Source organism: Hydra viridissima, unplaced genomic scaffold, assembly GCF_058129835.1.
Source record: "Hydra viridissima isolate aposymbiotic clone 2 unplaced genomic scaffold, HvirCarnegie_v1 scaffold_1, whole genome shotgun sequence".
Taxonomy (NCBI): domain Eukaryota; kingdom Metazoa; phylum Cnidaria; class Hydrozoa; order Anthoathecata; family Hydridae; genus Hydra; species Hydra viridissima.
Window position 1 is genome coordinate 17,997,702 of NW_028324300.1, and position 17,869 is coordinate 18,015,570.

A 17,869-nucleotide genomic window follows, 5' to 3' on the forward strand; every position below is an offset into this window, starting at 1 on the left:
AATTGAACAATAGTCAGGGATAAGTTGATCTGTAGTGAGACTTAGATCTTTTTAATATAGTTAAGTACTCTCTGACATTGTAATATTGTGCTGTGCTGAACATTGCTGATTGACCAAAGTAAATGACCCAAAAAAATTCAAGAAAAGCAATATGTGTTCAATACCAAGTCAACTTTTGCTTATCGCCCACCAAATTTTATTTTTATTGCCTCTTTTCATCAAATTTAGAATTAAACACCATGCTCATAATTGACACTTTATTGATACATCTAAATCTAGGATAAAAACAGTTCTTTTTCACAATGGCAATTTACATCCATCTGTTCTTTTTCACAATGGCAATTTACATCCCCATTGGTTGTTTGGTCACAACAAAAGAAACAAATCAAAACTTAAGTTCTTTATTGTATCCTGCATGTTGATTACAAATGGGCAATCAAAGCTATTGACATTTTGATGGGACTAATGTTTTATTTGCCTGTGAGATCAAAATCATGCTGAGCACTACATGTAGAAAGACTGACGACTATGTCAAGTCATTATTTCAAGCACAAGCAACATAGTCAACTTTTCTTTAGTTGATAGGTAAAATATGCTATTGCCACCTCTACACATAAAACTAGGTTTGATTAAGCAGCTGCTAAAGGCTATTGAGAAGAAAGTGTGCCAACAAATACTTGATACAGAAATTTCCTGCATTGAGCTTAGCAACAATCAAAGAGGGAATTCTCATGGGATCCAACATTCAATAAGCTGCTTGGAGGTCATTCTCTTTAAGTTGCACAGATTTTCTTGGCAACCATCATTCTCCAAACCATCATGGATATTATTCGAGAAGTACTACTGTCATAAGAAGCTTTTGAATGCAACATTTAAAGTCCCATTAAAGTCCATTTTCTGATGTCACACAAGAAATTTTTCCCTGCTAATTTGGGTCAAATTTGGGTCAGTTATGAGCACAGTAAAAGATTTCACCAAGATATTTCTGTTATGGAAAAATGAGACAAAGGCAAATGGTCACCCAGAATGCTAAGCAACATTTGTTGGATGCTGCAGCATGATGTTCCTGATTTGGATTATAAGTAAGCTTCTCAAGCCAAACACTTTTAGTGTAGCATGGCGACAAAGAAAGGACCTTCATTATGCTACGCTCTGATCAACTTGAACTTTGCAGATTTTTATAATATAAACTATTATATGTTGTGTTAGATGCTATATAAACTAAACTATCCAATAGGATACATCTCCATTGTTGCATTTATTTTATGGTTGTAAAGCATTTGTAGCTGTTTTTCTGAAAAATTTTAGGTCACTGAAAAAAGACAAAAATTTTAGATACAAGAAAAAATCATTTTTACTATACATAAGGGCCACCCATATGTATAGTATGTCGAAAGTAAAATATTTGTACTAAAAAATTTTATTCTAAATTTATCAAATGTATATGAATAGTGTATAAAAATCTTACTATGCAGAGTCCACCATTTTGGCAGAGATTACCAACACAATCATCAATGTCTACAAATTTTGAGAACAATTAGGATTACAATCACATAATTACTATTTGTCTAAATACCAGAAAAATCTTTGATTTTAAGAAGGAAAATAATAAAAAATTACTACAAAGTAATAAAAAATTACTACAAAGTAATAAAAAATTACTACAAAAGATATTATTTGTTAAATAATAAAAATTATTCAGTGCCAGATAAATATTTTAGTATCCCGAGGCACAGGATACTAAAATATTTATCTGGCACTAGATTTCATCTCCCAATCTCTTTTTCTTCATGTTAAAATTTAATGTGATAAAAAAAGTTGAATGTTTGCTGTGAGAAATCTTTAAATGCTAAAACTAGGTTGTCGCTAAATAGTTACTTCAATGCCATTGTTTAGTTGTTAATTGATATTAGTAAAACTTATTACTTTTAAAACCTCTTTAAAACTCTTTTCTCATAAAATCTTCTTTTAAAATCTCTTTAAAACTCTTTTCTCATAAAATTCTTTTTAAATCTCTTTAAATCTCTTTTCTCATAAAATCTTCTTTTAAAATCTCTTTAAAACTCTTTTCTCTTCTAAACTCTTGCTTTGCCTTTCTCTCTTCTTTTTTGAGCTTTTTATAAAAGAAACTGAAACTTACTTGTAGAGCAGTTTTTATCATTGTACCCTGAAGGGCATAAGCATTTATAATCAGTTTTTAAATTGATACACACAGCGCCATGTTGACATGGGTTATTGCTACATGCATTTATTTCTAGGAAAAAAGAATTTACATCTCAAAAGATGCCTCTTAAAAAAGAGCTTGTATAAGTTCACTAACAGCAACAAAATCTAAACAAACCTAAAGCACAATCTTTTCCATAGTACCCATTAACACAATCACAAGAGAAATTATTTGGACCTGCATTTAAACATCTCCCTCCATTTTTACAAGGAGAGTTTCTGCATGTGTTCAAGTCTAAAATGTAAAGATTCAGAAAGCATAAACATTTTTTACCTTCAAATTTATCACATGTACTGTTACATTTTAAAGTGCTATTTCAAACATAGCAGTTGTAAAAAAATTTTCATTTTCTAAAAAAGGAAATTTTTTTCTCAGTTAAAACGAAAACGGGCACCACTTTTAACAATTTAGGTGAATCAAAACAATCAACTCATTAAATAAAAACAACCAACATATACTTGTTTAAAAATACAATAAAAATGAAGTGCAACACAAAAAAAAAAGATAATATTGAAGTAATAATAAATTTGCTACTTGCAGCCTGCAAATAAAACTAAGATATAGGTAAGCATAGATAAGGTAGTTAAAGGGTTTCAAAAGTAATAGTTTTTTCCATTATAATTATTTTGAAAGCCCAAACAAACAAACTTTTTAGCCGAAGAAAGTTTCAACACCTTCATTACAAAGTCCGCCAATCCAATCTGAATGACATACACAGTCATTACCCAAAATGCAATAACCATTTACTAAAATGCACAAAAAAACAATCAACTCAGAGAATTAAAAAAATGAAAACTTGCTAAAGAAACAAACATTAAAAAAAGTACGATAAACTCATACCGCAACCAGATTTCCTTAAGCATTTGTTACATGTTCCGGGTTGGCTATCATGCCATCCTTCAAAACAGCTAAAACAAAATATACAATTTATTTTTACTTAAAAAGGAATATTTAAGGTACTTCATGTTAAAAATAAATAAAATTACAAAAAAAAAAAAAAACTAGTTTAGGTATTGTTGTTTAACTTTAATTTTTTTACCTTAAAAAAGAAATGAAAAATTTTAAACATTTTTTATAGGGTTATACACAAAAGTAAAGCCTCACTTGCATTCTCCAGGTAATGTGCAATTACCATGATTCAAGTCACAACTCTGACCACATATTGCTATAGAAATAACTACTGACATTAGACAAAAATAACTTAACTGACATTAGAGAAAAGTTATTTTGCATTGAAATTATTCTTTTTAAAAGTTAGTCAAAAATAATTTTTTAACTTATCTTTACTAAAGATATGTTAAGATAAAAAAATAGCAGTAAAAGATGTGATCACCTTCATTACAAGAAGAACCACTCCACCCCATATTACATTTTTTAGCTCCTGTATTAGTATCACAAGTGTAGTGCCCTTTCTCATTGTTTTGGGGTAAACAGTAAGTATTACAGTCTTTTCCATACCAATCTTTCACACAAAAAGCCCTTGAAATGAAATAATTTATGAAATAAAAAGTTGATTTTAGCTTCTACCTTTCCTCACAACAGAATATATTTCATTGTAATGACTTACAAAAGCATAAAATTAAAAAAAAAAAACAAAAAAACCCAGCATTTAAAAAAAAAATTCATGAATTTAAAAATACCTTACAATCATTCCCAGATTAGTACGTCTTCCATTAACTAACTTATGTACAGGCAGCACAGTATCTTCCTTGGAATTTGCTGAAACATCTATATTAGTAAAGTACTTATCTATTAAATCATCTGCTCGTCCCACTCCCAAAAAGTTGTTGCTGTCATCATCCCAAACTTCTCCTTTAAAACCAAAACCTTTCTAAAAAAAAAAATCACACAAATATTATTCCATATTAATTCACCCTTGATTAAAAAATGGGACTTGTTACACTTTGGTTGCTTTAAGAAAATATGCTCTTAAAATCAATTGGTGCCCTTTTTTAATTTTTTCTTTGTAGGAATCAATTTTTTGATTAATGGTTTTGGAGTTTTTGTATTTTACATAAACAAGTGATAAACTTGAAGTTTTTTTTACAAAGAATGCTAAAAAAAAAAGATTGTCATTGACCTTCATCTCTTGGGTGTTTCATCCAAGGGCATTACAATAAGCTAAATAAACTGTCTATGATATTTTAAGTCATTTTAAATAAGCCTCAGTCTTTGTCTACCACTTCCTGGTTTCCTCTCTATGTTTGGTCACATGGGGAGGAAATAAGAAAGTGGTAGACAAAGACTGTGAAAGCTGTGAGGCTTATTAGAGCAGTCAAAGACCATATTCAGTGCAATCCAGTCCAATCTATGAGGAAGATGGCTAAGAAACTCTCTGTGAGTGAGCATACAATCAGAAACTTTGTTAAATATTACCTAAAGGCCAAGTTTAGAGCTAGTTCTAAAAGGTATCTTCTTACTGAAGAAGTTAAGGCCAAACAAGTTGAGAAAAGTAAGAAACTTTTGTCCTTCCTTAAAAAAGGTCAACCAATATTTCTCTGATGAAAAAATTTTTACAGTCTAAACAGTGTTTCACTGCATTAGCACCTCAAAGCCAGAAGATGCTCCAGAGTCAGGTTTAAGTTCAGTTTGAAACATCCTGATTCTGTGATGATGTTTGGAGTTATGGGCTCCAATTTTTTTTGATTCAGGGGTTAAAATCAATGCAGATGTGTACCCTAAAATCTTAGAAAACTATGCCCAAGGAGTATGTCCTGAAGACATGTAATAGGCTCAGATTCAGAATTAAGGCTCGGATCAAGGCTAATGGTTTACATATTGAGTAATTTATTAAAAAAAAGTGACATGAAATAAATTATTTTGCCAAAAGTGTTTTCTTGTTTACTTGTTTTTAAAACTTGAATGCAATAGGTGGTGGTTAAAAAATTAGATTAGGTCAAATAAAAATTTAGTGCTAATTTTAAGGGTACACACTTAAACTGTGACTTTTTTTTTAGTTAAAACTATTTTCAACATTTCCATGTTAAGCTGTTTGTATTTTTTTTAAGCATCTCTATAACATATTTTTTAAATGGCAAAAAAAAAAAAAAAAAGACAAAGATATAAAAAAAAAACATTTATTGGCTTAAATAGATAATAGAAGTCTGAAGGGATTTGTAGCAGCAAAATTTTTAAAAATTAATTTCTCTACAAAACAATTTTAAAAAAGCACATGTAGTAATGAACTAGCAAATGGGAGGAAAATGAAAAAATTATAACAAAAAACTCTAATTTGACAAAATGTGAGATCTATGATAGAAAATACGAACATATTTATGAAACCAAATTAAATGTATTTATATAAAAAAAAATTTTAGAGCCTATAAAAATTGCACAACAAAATGAAAATTTTATCCACATAACAAAATAACATTCCAATAACTTACAAATGCTCCATCAAAAAAAAATTGAACTGGATTTAGAACATCTTTGCCTATTGAGTGACCAAAACTTGGAAAATTAAATCTATCATCACCCAAAACATAAGTTGTTACAGAATAAATGCATGGCTTGGTATCATCAATTGGTAGTGTAGTAAAACAAAATTTAAACCAGTTATCACACTGCAAAAAACACCACAAATTTCCCAAATTGTCGCAACATTCACCAGCATAATCTTTTGACTGAGGGTTATGAAATGTTGTAAATTGAACAGAAACATATGTTTTTCCCTCCACCTTTAAAAATAACATATCATATGAAAGCATTTGGTACATGTTAAGATATTTTTTAATGCAAGAGAGATAAAAGCAAAAAATGCAAGAGAGATAAAAGCAAAAAATGCAAGAGAGATAAAAGCAAAAAATGCAAGAGAGATAAAAGCAAGTAATGCAAGAGAGATAAAAGCAAGTAATGCAAGAGAGATAAAAGCAAAAAATGCAAGAGAGGTTAAAGCAAAATATGCAAGAGAGGTTAAAGCAAAAAATGCAAGAAAGGTTAAAGCAAAAAATGCAAGAGAGATAGAAGCAAAAGCCTTACTCTGAACCAAATAATGGTTAGTAACAACATTGAAACTATAGATTTTGTTTCTATAGAAACTATAAAATCTGTTCCCATTTATCTAATGTTTAATATTTCACTAAAGATACAAAAAAATTCTCAAATGCACAGTTTATAATGTAGAAATTAAGTTTGCTATCACAATTTTATGTAAACCTATTCTAAGGAAACTAAAAAAACGCATGCTTACTAAATGTAGTAAAAAAAAGTTGTAAGAAATTCGTTATTCAATGTTTACTTAACTTCCATTGATTCAATCAGTAAAACCAATCTTCTTCTGTTTTTGTTTCCATCATTATGCAAATATCACATTGCAAAACATGAACTGTTGTGAGAGATATATTTATACATCTATGACATTAAGCAAACAATAGTTAAAATATTGTATAACAACATTGACTATTACATACTATAGTCAACATTAATATACAAAATTTAATATAAACTTTTGTATAGTAATAATAATAATAATAATAATAATAATAACAACAACAATAATAATAATAATAGTAATAATAATAATAATAATAATAATAATAATAATAATAATAATAATAATAATAATAATAATAATAATAATAATAATAATAATATATATGCATACATACATACATACATACATACATACATACATACATACATACATACATACATACATACATACATACATACATACATACATACATATATATATATATATATATATATATATATATATATATATATATATATATATATATATATAAATATATATATAAATATATAAATGAATACATATCTTTGGCAAACCTTATAATCATTTATTCCCTTAAATTACTTATGCAGACTATATTGCATACAACGATGGTTTTAGTTCCTAACTTTTCTTGTTATTTTCATTGTAATTTTTTTTACTCTAATCCTTCTTACAATTATTATATCTTACAATAATTATCTTTCTTACAATTATTGTTATTATTATATTTGCTACAACAACGCTATTATTATTATTACTATTATAATTTTATGCGCATATTTTCTTATATTGGTGTATTTTGGGTATGGGCAAAATAAAAACAAAGTTAAGTATTTCACTTGTCTCAATATTTCTTATCAATGTTCTTTTAGAAAAGAAAACACGTGGCTTTGTTTTGATTTTACGTTTTCGTAAAGGCCTATCTTCATGAAGACGTTAACGGCTATTAGATTTATTCACTTACAATCGACAAGTCTTGTTGAAAATGCGATGAAAAGCAAATCCTAATGCTAGCCTCGATATCCTAACCCTAACAGAGTTTTTTTTATTTATTACTGAGATGATGTTAAGCTAATTCAAATGGATAAAACTATGAATTATTCGTGTTCTCTAAGAAAATGAAAAAATTTATTGGCGCACTTACGAAAATCGAAATTTTATCTAAAAACAATCTACAATTATTTGAACTAAAACAGTTCATAAATATTTATGAAACTCATAAGACACCGTTTGTTTAACAGTTGATAAAACAACGTTTTGTGTCAACAACCTTTAAAATTTAAGATAAACATATTGTCCTGGTTTAGCAAACAAAATGGCGCGCCATCGCTGTCAATTGGAAACGTCATCAAATTTTTTACTTTGATTTTTTGCTCAAATTCTCAGTCAACTTCATGAAAAGATTTTCCGGCAAAAAAGTTGCTTTTATGCCTAAAATACGTTTTTTTGTTTGCTTTTCGTATGCTTTGATATCAAGACAACGTAATGTAAATATTTCCAAAGTAATTTTCTGACGTCATTTTTTTTTCTTTCAAGATCATACCACGTAAAAGCAATCGTGACATTTTTACATGAAGCAACTACTGGAAGAATGAGAAGATATTTTTGTTTCTTTATATTTAATTAACTAGAAAGATATGTACCGCTTTCATGTATTTGAACGTGCCTTAGTAATTGAGAGGCGTCCTTCATTCCCTGACCTTAAGGATCAAACTTCCCCAGTTTTTATCGTAGAAGTCCTTCCATAAACATCTTTGTAAACTTTGAAAAACAAAGTACAATTTTGCCTCTGGATGGAAAACTCCGTAAAGTTTATCATTGACAAGTTTATCATTGATGAAATTAATCATCAACTACTTAAAAGTTCAATTTTTTAATGGCAGGCTTTACGCAACTTGCAACAATAATAGTACTCAACATTTTCATGAATGACTTAAGATTAAAAAGACTGAGATTTCTACTCATGCTGTCAAAGTTTTTGGATAGCTGCTGTCAACCCAGCTTTCGTTTTCTAATTAATAAACTTCTGAGGCCAATGAAAAAGACAAAATTCTTTTTTTTGTCTAGCAGCATGATCTGCAATCAGTAGGCAGCATCCTTCATAATTGAGATCCTTTTCATGAGTTTTTTTATTGTATATGCTATCCAGCTTATTACTTGATCTAATTTTGAACAGCAGGCTATCAACATCAACTAAATGCAACATTGACTTGAAGAAATTGCAACAATATTGTGAGAGCGGGGATTTTTTTATGAGTTGCACGATGATAGTGCATAGAGCAGTGATTTGAGAGCGCGGTTGCTTATTTAAAGCAGAAATGTTGTCTTTGGGGTATGTATACGTTAAGTGACTTATGTGTTAAGCTGCCCTCTGTGTTGTGTGTGTGTGTGCGCGCGCGCGTGTGTATGTGTGTGTGTATTCTTTTACTATAAATAAATACAGATAACAATATGCAATCAAAGTCACTCAAAAACTTTCTATTAACACCTTTTGACTCTTGGCCAAAGCGTCTATCTGTATTAGAACTTCTCAATAAATTTTCAATATAAAATCTCCTCTTTCTCTTTGAAAATATCCCTTTATTTCTTTTTCTTTATTTCTTCTTAAAAAACTCTTTTCTTTTTTTACCCAAAAGATCTCCTTTTTAGAATCTTCCAAAAATTCTCTTATCGATTCTCCTGTAAAAATCGTGTTTCTTAAAAAATTCGCAATTTTAAATCTTTCATCTGCTGTAATACAATGTAACAACTCATTTTCCACTTTCTCTCAGGTTTCAGATTTTTTTTTCCCCCTCACCCTCTCCTCCCGCCCTGAAAAACTGATTTTTTTTACTTACATACTTCTTTTCCTAATATCATGTGGAAACCGTACCCAACTTGATTATTAGTTGAAACTTTCCGATTTTTAGTTGAAACTTTCTAATTTTCTACTTCAGGCTTTTTTTCAACTAATGAAATCTTTCAGTAAATAATAGAAAAATAGGAAGAAATAGCTTCCTAGGCAACGCATTCCTTGAAAAAATTCTGTAAAGGAAAAAACTTCTAAAAGTGGAAACTAGTTTTTAAAAATCTCTGTATTTCCTGGGGAGAAGAGGATAATTGGTCTTCTCAATGTGCAGTTGTCCATACCTGCAACTAATTTTACCTGTAATATCTTTTGTATGTTAAGTACTCATTACAGACAAACCTATAAATTGTCAGTAATTTACAGGGTGCGGCACCGCAACTGAGACTCTCTTAAACGTGAACACATTTATTTCAATTTTGAAAAAACGGAAATAGAAAAACTAGTAAAATTTTGGAAATAATCTTTTTTGATGCTTAAGCAACTTTAAACTTCAATATTGTGACCATCATTCTGGACCATCTTCTCAAGCCGTGTACGGAAGGGCACGCAGGTGTTCTAGAATTCTTAAGTCATCAGAGTGCACTCCTTTTATCAGATGCCTTTAGGTTGACCACGTTGCTTTAAGGCTTAGCACAAGCCCTACTCTCAATAGAGCTCCAGATCCCATAGTCCAAGAGTGTCAGGTTGGGTGAGTTTGGGGGGTCATATTGAAGTTGACTAGAAATTCTTGAAGTTCTCTTTGCGCCAGGCTTACGTCTTCTTGGCCCTAACCCTGATCCTAACCTTGTGTGAAGGGGCTGAGTCCTGTTGCCATACATAGCCAACATTTTTGAAATAGGTATCAATCCATGGCTTCACAACAGTTTTCAGAACATTCAGGCACTCATTCTGGCCAATTTTAAGACTCTTAGGGAACCAGTAAGGAGGCATTCGCTTAGCATCAGAACCCACAACCCCAAACATCACTTCTGATGCTGGATGCTTCGCGATATGAATGTGATGCACCTTTGAAGAGCTGAACGCAATAAACCTATCATTTCGGGCATTTCTAGATTGGTCAATTGTCCAAAGTTTTTTCATCTGATAAAGTTCGAACTGTGGATTTGTACTTCTTCATCCAGGAGAATATCTTCTTTCCACGAGCAAGTCTTGACTGTTTATAGGCTTCTGAAAGGAGCTGAACCTTACTATGAACATAACTGTGAAGCCCAAAAGATGATTGTACTATGTATCAAAATCATAGAAAATCTTTTTTGCATCCTGTGAAGTGTTTTGGTTTTCTCTTAGTAGATGGTGTTATTGTTCAATTTCTGACTGAATGAAATAAAAAAAAAAATTCACCCGTTTAACTCAAAATATAAGAAACTTCTGTAAACTTTTCACAAAGCAAGTAGTTTTACTTGAAGATTGCTGTTTTTTTGAGAGCAAAGCGTTTGGAAAACAACACTTTAAAGACAAAAATCTTAAAGTTTTATGAAAGTTTAACCGAGAAGCAGAAGCGAGATAATTTAAGTCCATTCTAATTTAAGTCACCACTTAAATTATATGCAAGAAAAAAACTGAAATGCATCATGGCACTGAATTTAACAACGAAAGATTGATCGTGAAAATAATTTTATTGCCATAAGATTTAAAATTAAATTGCAAATTCATAAAAAAAAAATACAACATAAGAAAAGTAATTAGCCATAAATATTTTATTTAAAAAGGATATCCTCGTCATCACCGTCCATGTTCAACAAATTAGGTTCAGAAATGGGAGCCCCACTGTCCGTCGTATCTACAACTAAAACAAAAAACTTACAAAAAATATTTCGAAAGACTTTTGTTAAACTTTTTAAATTTCATGGAGATTATTATGTCAGTATTCATAAGACATTCCATGATTTGTCATTGGAATATATTGTCAGTACGAACACAAAATGATATAAAAAACTTTATGGATACTTTTTGGTTTAAAATCAAGCATGAGAACGTTTTTACAAAAATGGAAACATGTCGCACAGCAAGATTGAAATCTAGAAGCTGCTATATTTATTTCCTTGTGCGACAAAAATATGACGAAGTAAAACATGAGCACAAATCGAAAATTCAGTTGCGATGACGATACGAAAAGAACAAAAATCATTTTGGTGAACGATGAGAACAAAGTAGACTTAAACAAAGTAGACTTCAGCGAAGTAAAAACCTGATTTCTCGTTGTCCGTTTGGTATTGCAACAATTCCTTAGCTTTGATGCTCTTGTTGGCTTTTTTCTTTTCTTGAATCTTTTTTAACCTTTGAGAAAAAAAAAAAAAGAAAGGAGATAAACAAAAGAAAGGAGATAAACAAAAGAATATCGAATTAAAAATGTGATATTTTTATACTTAAAAGAATCTCATACCTATAAAACTCTTCTCTTTCCATTTCATCTAACTCACTTGTTATATAAGCAATCGTTCGTTCAATTTTTGGAATGATAACTAAAAGATTAAACAAAAAAAAAAAAAAAAAAAACCCTTTTTTTTCCATACCAAAATCATTGTACACATCACTCACAACCTATAAACACTTTAAGCATATCAATAAATTACAAAACATCGTGGCGCTCACCATGTTCAATGGCATTAACTCTTCTGTTTGTTGTCTTTATTGATTCATCCAAAGTGACAAAAGAAGTCTAAAAAATTTTATTTTAAATAATAGTGGGCAGCATCAAACATATACACACATATATTACATGTATACATACATACATACATACATACATACATACATACATACATACATACATACATACATATATATATGCATACATACATTACATACATTCATCCAGCAAAATTACCTGCACTGGAAGTTTTATGCTTCTTTTATGGAATTGTTACTTTTTTTTTGTTTTTACAACATTTTTGTGTTATTTATTTTATGCTACAGCTATATAAATGTATAGTATGTATGCATACTTATTTTATGTATTCGAATTTTGATAGCATGGTGAAGCCATCCATTATCAACAAATCATTATTCTACATTCAGAATTATTTAGGAGTACCACGAAGGTTGGTAATTGACACAATTGGAAGATTCAAACAGCTAGGAACAAAGACTGATTTGGAAGGGCTTAAAAGAGTGCAGTATTCATAAAGGTAGCTGTGAAGAGGCTTCAAAAACAAATCAGCACCACAAAGCGAAGTTTTGAACAAATATTGTGTGAAATAATGTTAGAAACATCAATGAGGAGGATTGTAAAAAGAGTTAAATATGAACACTTTTAAGAAAAATAAGTGCCAGGGTTTGACCAATGCTTCAAAACAAACGTGATGAATTGATGACAACAATTCCTGGGATGACAACACAACAACATGTTCACAGGGAATATATATATATATATATATATATATATATATATATATATATATATATATATATATATATATATATATATATATATATATATATATATATATATATATATATATATGTTTTGTTCACAGACAAAAAATTGTTTACTGTTAAACAAAAAATGTTTAACAAAAAGACAGAGTCCATGCCAATACCAACCATAAAAATCTTATGAGCTGTTTTATGGTCAATAAGACCATAAAACAGCTCATGAGACCATAAATCAGCGTCATAGATGGTTTGGGCCAAAATGACAGCCAACAGAAAGAATCCACTCAAATTTGTGCCTGCAGGTGTGAAAATCAATAGAAATGAATATTGAAACTTCCTGAAAACTTCTTGGGGCCAAAATCTCATTTTGAAGGTTGTCAAAGGATTTTTCAGCAAGATAGTACTCTAGCTCAAAATTGTTCAAAAGTGTTGCACCCAGAACTTCCTGGACTCTATCACTTTTACTAAATGACCTGCTGGCTAAATGATTGTTATGAAGTGTTCATGAGGCAAAAGCCTGTGAAAAATCACACAAAAATATTGATTTGTTTAAGAAAGCATTGATCAAAACAATGAGCTCATGGGATGACCTTGATGTGTCCAACTTGCACACCACTGCAGACTCAATCACTATGTATCTTAATTAGGGTTGAGCTTTTACCTAATTTTAAATTTACCTGGTAAAACAAAAAAAATCAAAATTTACTAGTAAATATAAAATTGGTAAAAATAAAAGAAATTCTTCAACAAAAGCCCATAAAATCCATTAATAAGTAAATAAGGAACAATAAGTTTTGTTTTCAGATTTACTTTTTGATAAAGAATCAGCTTTGAGAAAACAAAGTATATCAAGTAAGTCATCACTCAATCTCAATGGATTGGATTGGAAAAAGATCTGTACAAGCTGCTTACAAGATTGCTCTGCCTCTCTTCGAGAATATTTTCCAAAATTTACTGACATCATTTGGCTGGTAAATTGGTGAAACAACTTTACCAATTTACCAATAATTTTTCAGTAGAACCTCAATCCTAATTTTGATGCATATCATAAAGCAAAATGGAGATATCTTTGAAGTCTGACTTTTTTTTCTACTGTTATATATTTTCCAAACTATTTTTGAGTGCAGTAATTTTGACGCACCCTGAATATGTTAATAGAATAGAATGCTCATGTAGAAAAAATATGCAGAATAAACAAACGGTGGAATTGATCAAACAAATTTTTACAGAAAAAAAAAGTAAATTTGTATTACCTGTAAAGAAGCCAACTCAACCAACAACTTGACAGCCTTATTGAAAGTAGCAGCACAAGTATTTACTTGTTGACCACCACGAGAAAGACCCGTCAACTCATATGCTAAAAGTATTAAAAATGTTTATAAAATATCTTATATAATGACCAACAAAACAATAACTGACAAAAAAGATTTCAAAAAGAAACATTTTTTTTTGCTATAAAAATACTATATAATATTATCCAACACCCAAAATGCAACATTTTATTTAAAAATAAAAAGATCCATACTTGCTTACAAATAGTGTCTAAAATGATGAAAAAAATAAATAAAAATAGCAACAAAATGCCATATTCAACATATTTGTAAAAGTCCTGTGATCAAATATCTAAAGATACCTTAAAACTTTACCTTTGATACATTTGAAGCTTCCCTACTAATAAAAATAACAATGATGCATTTTTTCTATTACCATTAATTAAGAAAGATATCAAATGCTTACTGTTAGCTCCATCAGAGTAGGCCTCAAACACAGGTAAACGAACACCTAAAGGAAGAGATTAACTATAGGGTTTTGTTTCAAAATAGTTTTAGCTAAAAGGGTTCCTCCAGTCTAATGTATGTCCTAGAGAAATATAATAGGAGAAAAATATTCAAAGCAGATGGAACATAGTATTGCAACCAATAATAAAAAATTTTCCTTTTGTGTTAAACAAAATGAGCTGCTTTTCACCCTTTAAGATAAAAATTCGAACTGAGGTTAGACTCACTAATAATGTAGATTTGAGCCATTCATTCAATGCACAAATAGATTAACCCCATAAAACAAGGAGTTGAGAAATGCAATGAAATATTTGCACTGAATGGCGCATTAAAAGCTTTCATTTTAAGGTTCAGAAAGTTTTTTTTACCTAGGATTGTTTCAATACCATTGCTAACAGCTCTTACATGACAATTTTTTTACCTAGCTTCTTTCAGGCCTTTATTTTTTTATTTTCTACATTATAAAGTATGAAATTATCTTTCTCATTTCAATTATCTAACACAAAACCACACTACTCAATTAAGATTACATATATACTAACCGGCTACATTATCACTTTTGCTCTTCACTTTAACCCAAGCTTTATCAACATTTTCTAAGACTACCACACTAAACAAAGAGATAATCATAAGATTTAAGAAAAATCATAACATAAAGATAATCACAATATTTCATTATTTGTAATATTCAATACAATTTTTTAACATAACTTAAAAAATATTGCGACATTGTTCTTATTAAACAAATTTTTGTTTTTTATTTAGCCACTTTAATGAAATTTTTTTTACCTATTTAAGAAGATATTGAAATTCTGAAAAATAACAGTGGACTGTAATTCTTGAACTACATCTTTTTTATCATTCAAATGTATTTTGGGACCAGATAAATGTAACAGATTTTTTCAAGAAGGCAGGGAAATGTAAACAGTATTGAACCAGTAAAAATCATTATCACCAAAAAACTACATGGACAATCTGTATCCCTAAGTCCAGCCTTAAGGATACAGACAGAAATATGTGTCAAAGCACAATAGTTTTTACAAGTTTAATTTTTTTTTTGGTGAAAAATTAAAAGTAAGCTTTTTGCTAAAATACATTGGGTAAAAAAGGTGAGAAATGGCATTAATAAATTAAATGGCATAAAACAATTCAAGTAAATCAAAAACTTAAAATTATTCATGAAAATTAACTTTTGCTAAAAAATAAATTTCATTAATACTATTTACTTTTCATGAATATGAAAAAAAACTTGCAGTTGTTGCATTTTAAAGTTGTTTTGTGAAAATTGAGGCTGCAATTTTACTAAAAAAGCTTATTTTTCAACAAACATCAATAATTTCAAAATTCAACAAGCTAAAAGTGTTAAAAATGTGTTGTTTTGAAAAAAGATACCTGAAATCCCCAGCAGTAAAGTAGGCTTCTGCTAATGAAAATGAAGCAGCTTTCATAACATCACCCATCATTACCTTAGTCTGCATAAAGAACAGGGTAGGTACAATTGTTTAAAACTATTTGCAATTAAATACACTGGTGTCTCATATACTGGGTGCTTCAATTTATAAATTGAAAGTCAAATTAACATTTATCATCTAAAACTTTTAAGTACAATTATCATTAAAATCTGAAATGTACTTTAAAACTTGTGTTATTACACCAATAACGACAGTGCAGTTTATAAAACATTTTAAAGATGAATAAAATGCTGCATTTGATTTATAATCCCATAAGAATTTCATAGTTTTAAGTAAAATTACTGAGTAGAAAGTATTTAAAGTTTTTAATAGTCATGAATGTATTTAAAAGAAGTAACCTCAATAATAGTCTTTAGGATTTTTCGAAACCGAAGAGTTAAAGCATCAGATTTCTTTTTAAGCAAACTGTGGCCTTTCTGTGCACCTTTTAGCTGATTCTTCATTACAGTCATTGCCCTAAATGAATACAAGTCATGTATTATAAATATAACTCATGCATTATAAATATAACTCATCTATTATTTATACAGATGAGATATGCAAAATTAATTTTTTAATTTTTCCTTATAATATAGCTAAAATACAATAGTTTTAAAAAAACTTTTTGTATTATAGCTATATTATAGACGAGCAACATTAAATAACATTTAAATTTGTATTTCTTTGTGTTTAATTATATTTATCTCTCAGCTTCCCTCATGGTTGCCTTGGACATTTTTAGCTGAGTTGGTGTTGAGTAAACAATACCTTGATTTAAAAGTTCTTGGCAAACTCAACCTAATTTTGAACAAAGAAGGTCTACATGACTAGCAGCATTGCAATATCTGTTTTTGAATGGTATCCACTTTTTTCAATTTTTACTAAAAAATTTAAAAAAGCAAATTCCGTTCAAATTTATGTTAAAGAAAAGACCACTAAACATTAATTGAGATTCTAGTGTGATGGACAAACTATCAATTCTAAGTTTATAGTTTATTAAAATCATTTAATCTGAATTATTTGATGACAATAACAATAAATAAAAAGGTCTTTTGCTGATCAAAGAACTGCAACTAGCATTTAACCTTGATAAATTGAGACTAAGTCTACATTTCATGCTATAGAGTGTCCTTGAGAAAATCTTTCGTCTTCACTGCTCAGCAAAATTCCACCTACATTGGCAATAGAACAACTGGAAAAGTATCATTATCACTTTGATCAGTCATTAAAAAATGTGTCAGATCATTCTTAGCTAAATTTGCTTCCAATCATGTATCTAGATTTTCTGGAATTCTTGACTTTTCATTAAAATTTTAATCTACAAATAACAATAGTTTGTTTTGGTTGGATATTTCAAGGAATACCAACACTTGATATCTTCATTTATTTATTTTTCATTTTTGGTAAGCTGGATATTTCAAGGAATACCTTATCAACACTTGATATCTTCATTTATTTATTTTTTTATTTTTATCATTATTTTTCTTTTTTGTGCAACAAAAAAGGGGGAGGTTCAAAAGTTTTTCTTGTGTTATCTTTTGCTATTGAATTATGATTTAGCACTAGTTAACAGCTCAATTACATGTAAAAGCAACTGACTATAATATTTATAGTAAACATCTTACATCAAAACATTTTTTTTTTTATAAATATCTTACTCAATGTTTACTAAATGAACGCATAGCTGCTGAAACCTTTAGTTACTAAGTTTTGTTTAAGAAAAAGAGTTAAACAAATACCAGTTACACCGTTAATCGATATATTTAAACTTATTTATTAAGTTACTCACATACGAGATGGAAAGACGTTGATTTTGTCTTTACCAGACATTTTTATTCACACGATCAGGTCTTGCTAGTCACTTGGTAATGTTTTGTTTTCGATGCACTTCTTACTTTACCGAAGTTTACTAATCTCATAAGTAAAGGTTGCATTTTATACTTGCTGGATTGACGTCAT

At 29.4% G+C, this 17,869-nt stretch overlaps 2 protein-coding genes across 5 annotated transcripts in view; both read right to left on the minus strand.

The window, feature by feature from the left end:
• LOC145182466 (uncharacterized) overlaps nucleotides 1-6,576 on the minus strand; it is a 29,360-nt gene extending 22,784 nt beyond the window's left edge. For 2 of the 4 annotated variants that reach the window (XM_090074803.1, XM_090074811.1), the window contains exons 1-10: nucleotides 6,462-6,576; nucleotides 5,611-5,901; nucleotides 3,865-4,055; nucleotides 3,558-3,703; nucleotides 3,329-3,389; nucleotides 3,065-3,132; nucleotides 2,899-2,970; nucleotides 2,342-2,458; nucleotides 2,141-2,254; nucleotides 1,469-1,518 (exon numbers count right to left, since the gene is read on the minus strand). In XM_090074803.1, coding sequence (XP_089930929.1) covers nucleotides 1,469-1,518; nucleotides 2,141-2,254; nucleotides 2,342-2,458; nucleotides 2,899-2,970; nucleotides 3,065-3,132; nucleotides 3,329-3,389; nucleotides 3,558-3,703; nucleotides 3,865-3,875 — 639 coding nt within the window. In that variant the 5' untranslated portion in view covers nucleotides 3,876-4,055; nucleotides 5,611-5,901; nucleotides 6,462-6,576. Of the gene's footprint in view, nucleotides 1-1,468; nucleotides 1,519-2,140; nucleotides 2,255-2,341; nucleotides 2,459-2,898; nucleotides 2,971-3,064; nucleotides 3,133-3,328; nucleotides 3,390-3,557; nucleotides 3,704-3,864; nucleotides 4,056-5,610; nucleotides 5,902-6,202 lie in introns of all 4 variants that reach the window. The other 2 variants (XM_090074796.1, XM_090074807.1) reach the window with 1 other exon arrangement.
• Nucleotides 6,577-10,903: 4,327 nt separating this feature from the next.
• LOC145183300 (V-type proton ATPase subunit D-like) lies at nucleotides 10,904-17,869 on the minus strand. Its single transcript, XM_090074819.1, has 10 exons — nucleotides 17,700-17,869; nucleotides 16,270-16,387; nucleotides 15,852-15,931; nucleotides 15,002-15,069; nucleotides 14,419-14,463; nucleotides 13,935-14,038; nucleotides 11,899-11,965; nucleotides 11,690-11,768; nucleotides 11,495-11,583; nucleotides 10,904-11,092 (listed from the first exon to the last, which is right to left on the minus strand). The coding sequence occupies exons 1-10, from the start codon at nucleotides 17,738-17,740 to the stop codon at nucleotides 11,004-11,006; spliced, it is 780 nt and encodes a 259-aa protein (XP_089930945.1). The 5' UTR covers nucleotides 17,741-17,869; the 3' UTR covers nucleotides 10,904-11,003.

Excerpts from the sequence above, each read along its gene's own strand:
- LOC145183300 (XM_090074819.1), bottom strand. The coding sequence starts at position 17,740 with ATGTCTGGTAAAGACAAAATCAACGTCTTTCCATCTCGTAT. Across the intron at positions 16,388-17,699 it reads AACGTCTTTCCATCTCGTAT|GGCAATGACTGTAATGAAGA; the intron begins GTGAGTAACTTA and ends GTATTCATTTAG. Across the intron at positions 11,584-11,689 it reads GAAAGAGAAGAGTTTTATAG|GTTAAAAAAGATTCAAGAAA; the intron begins GTATGAGATTCT and ends TTTTTCTCAAAG.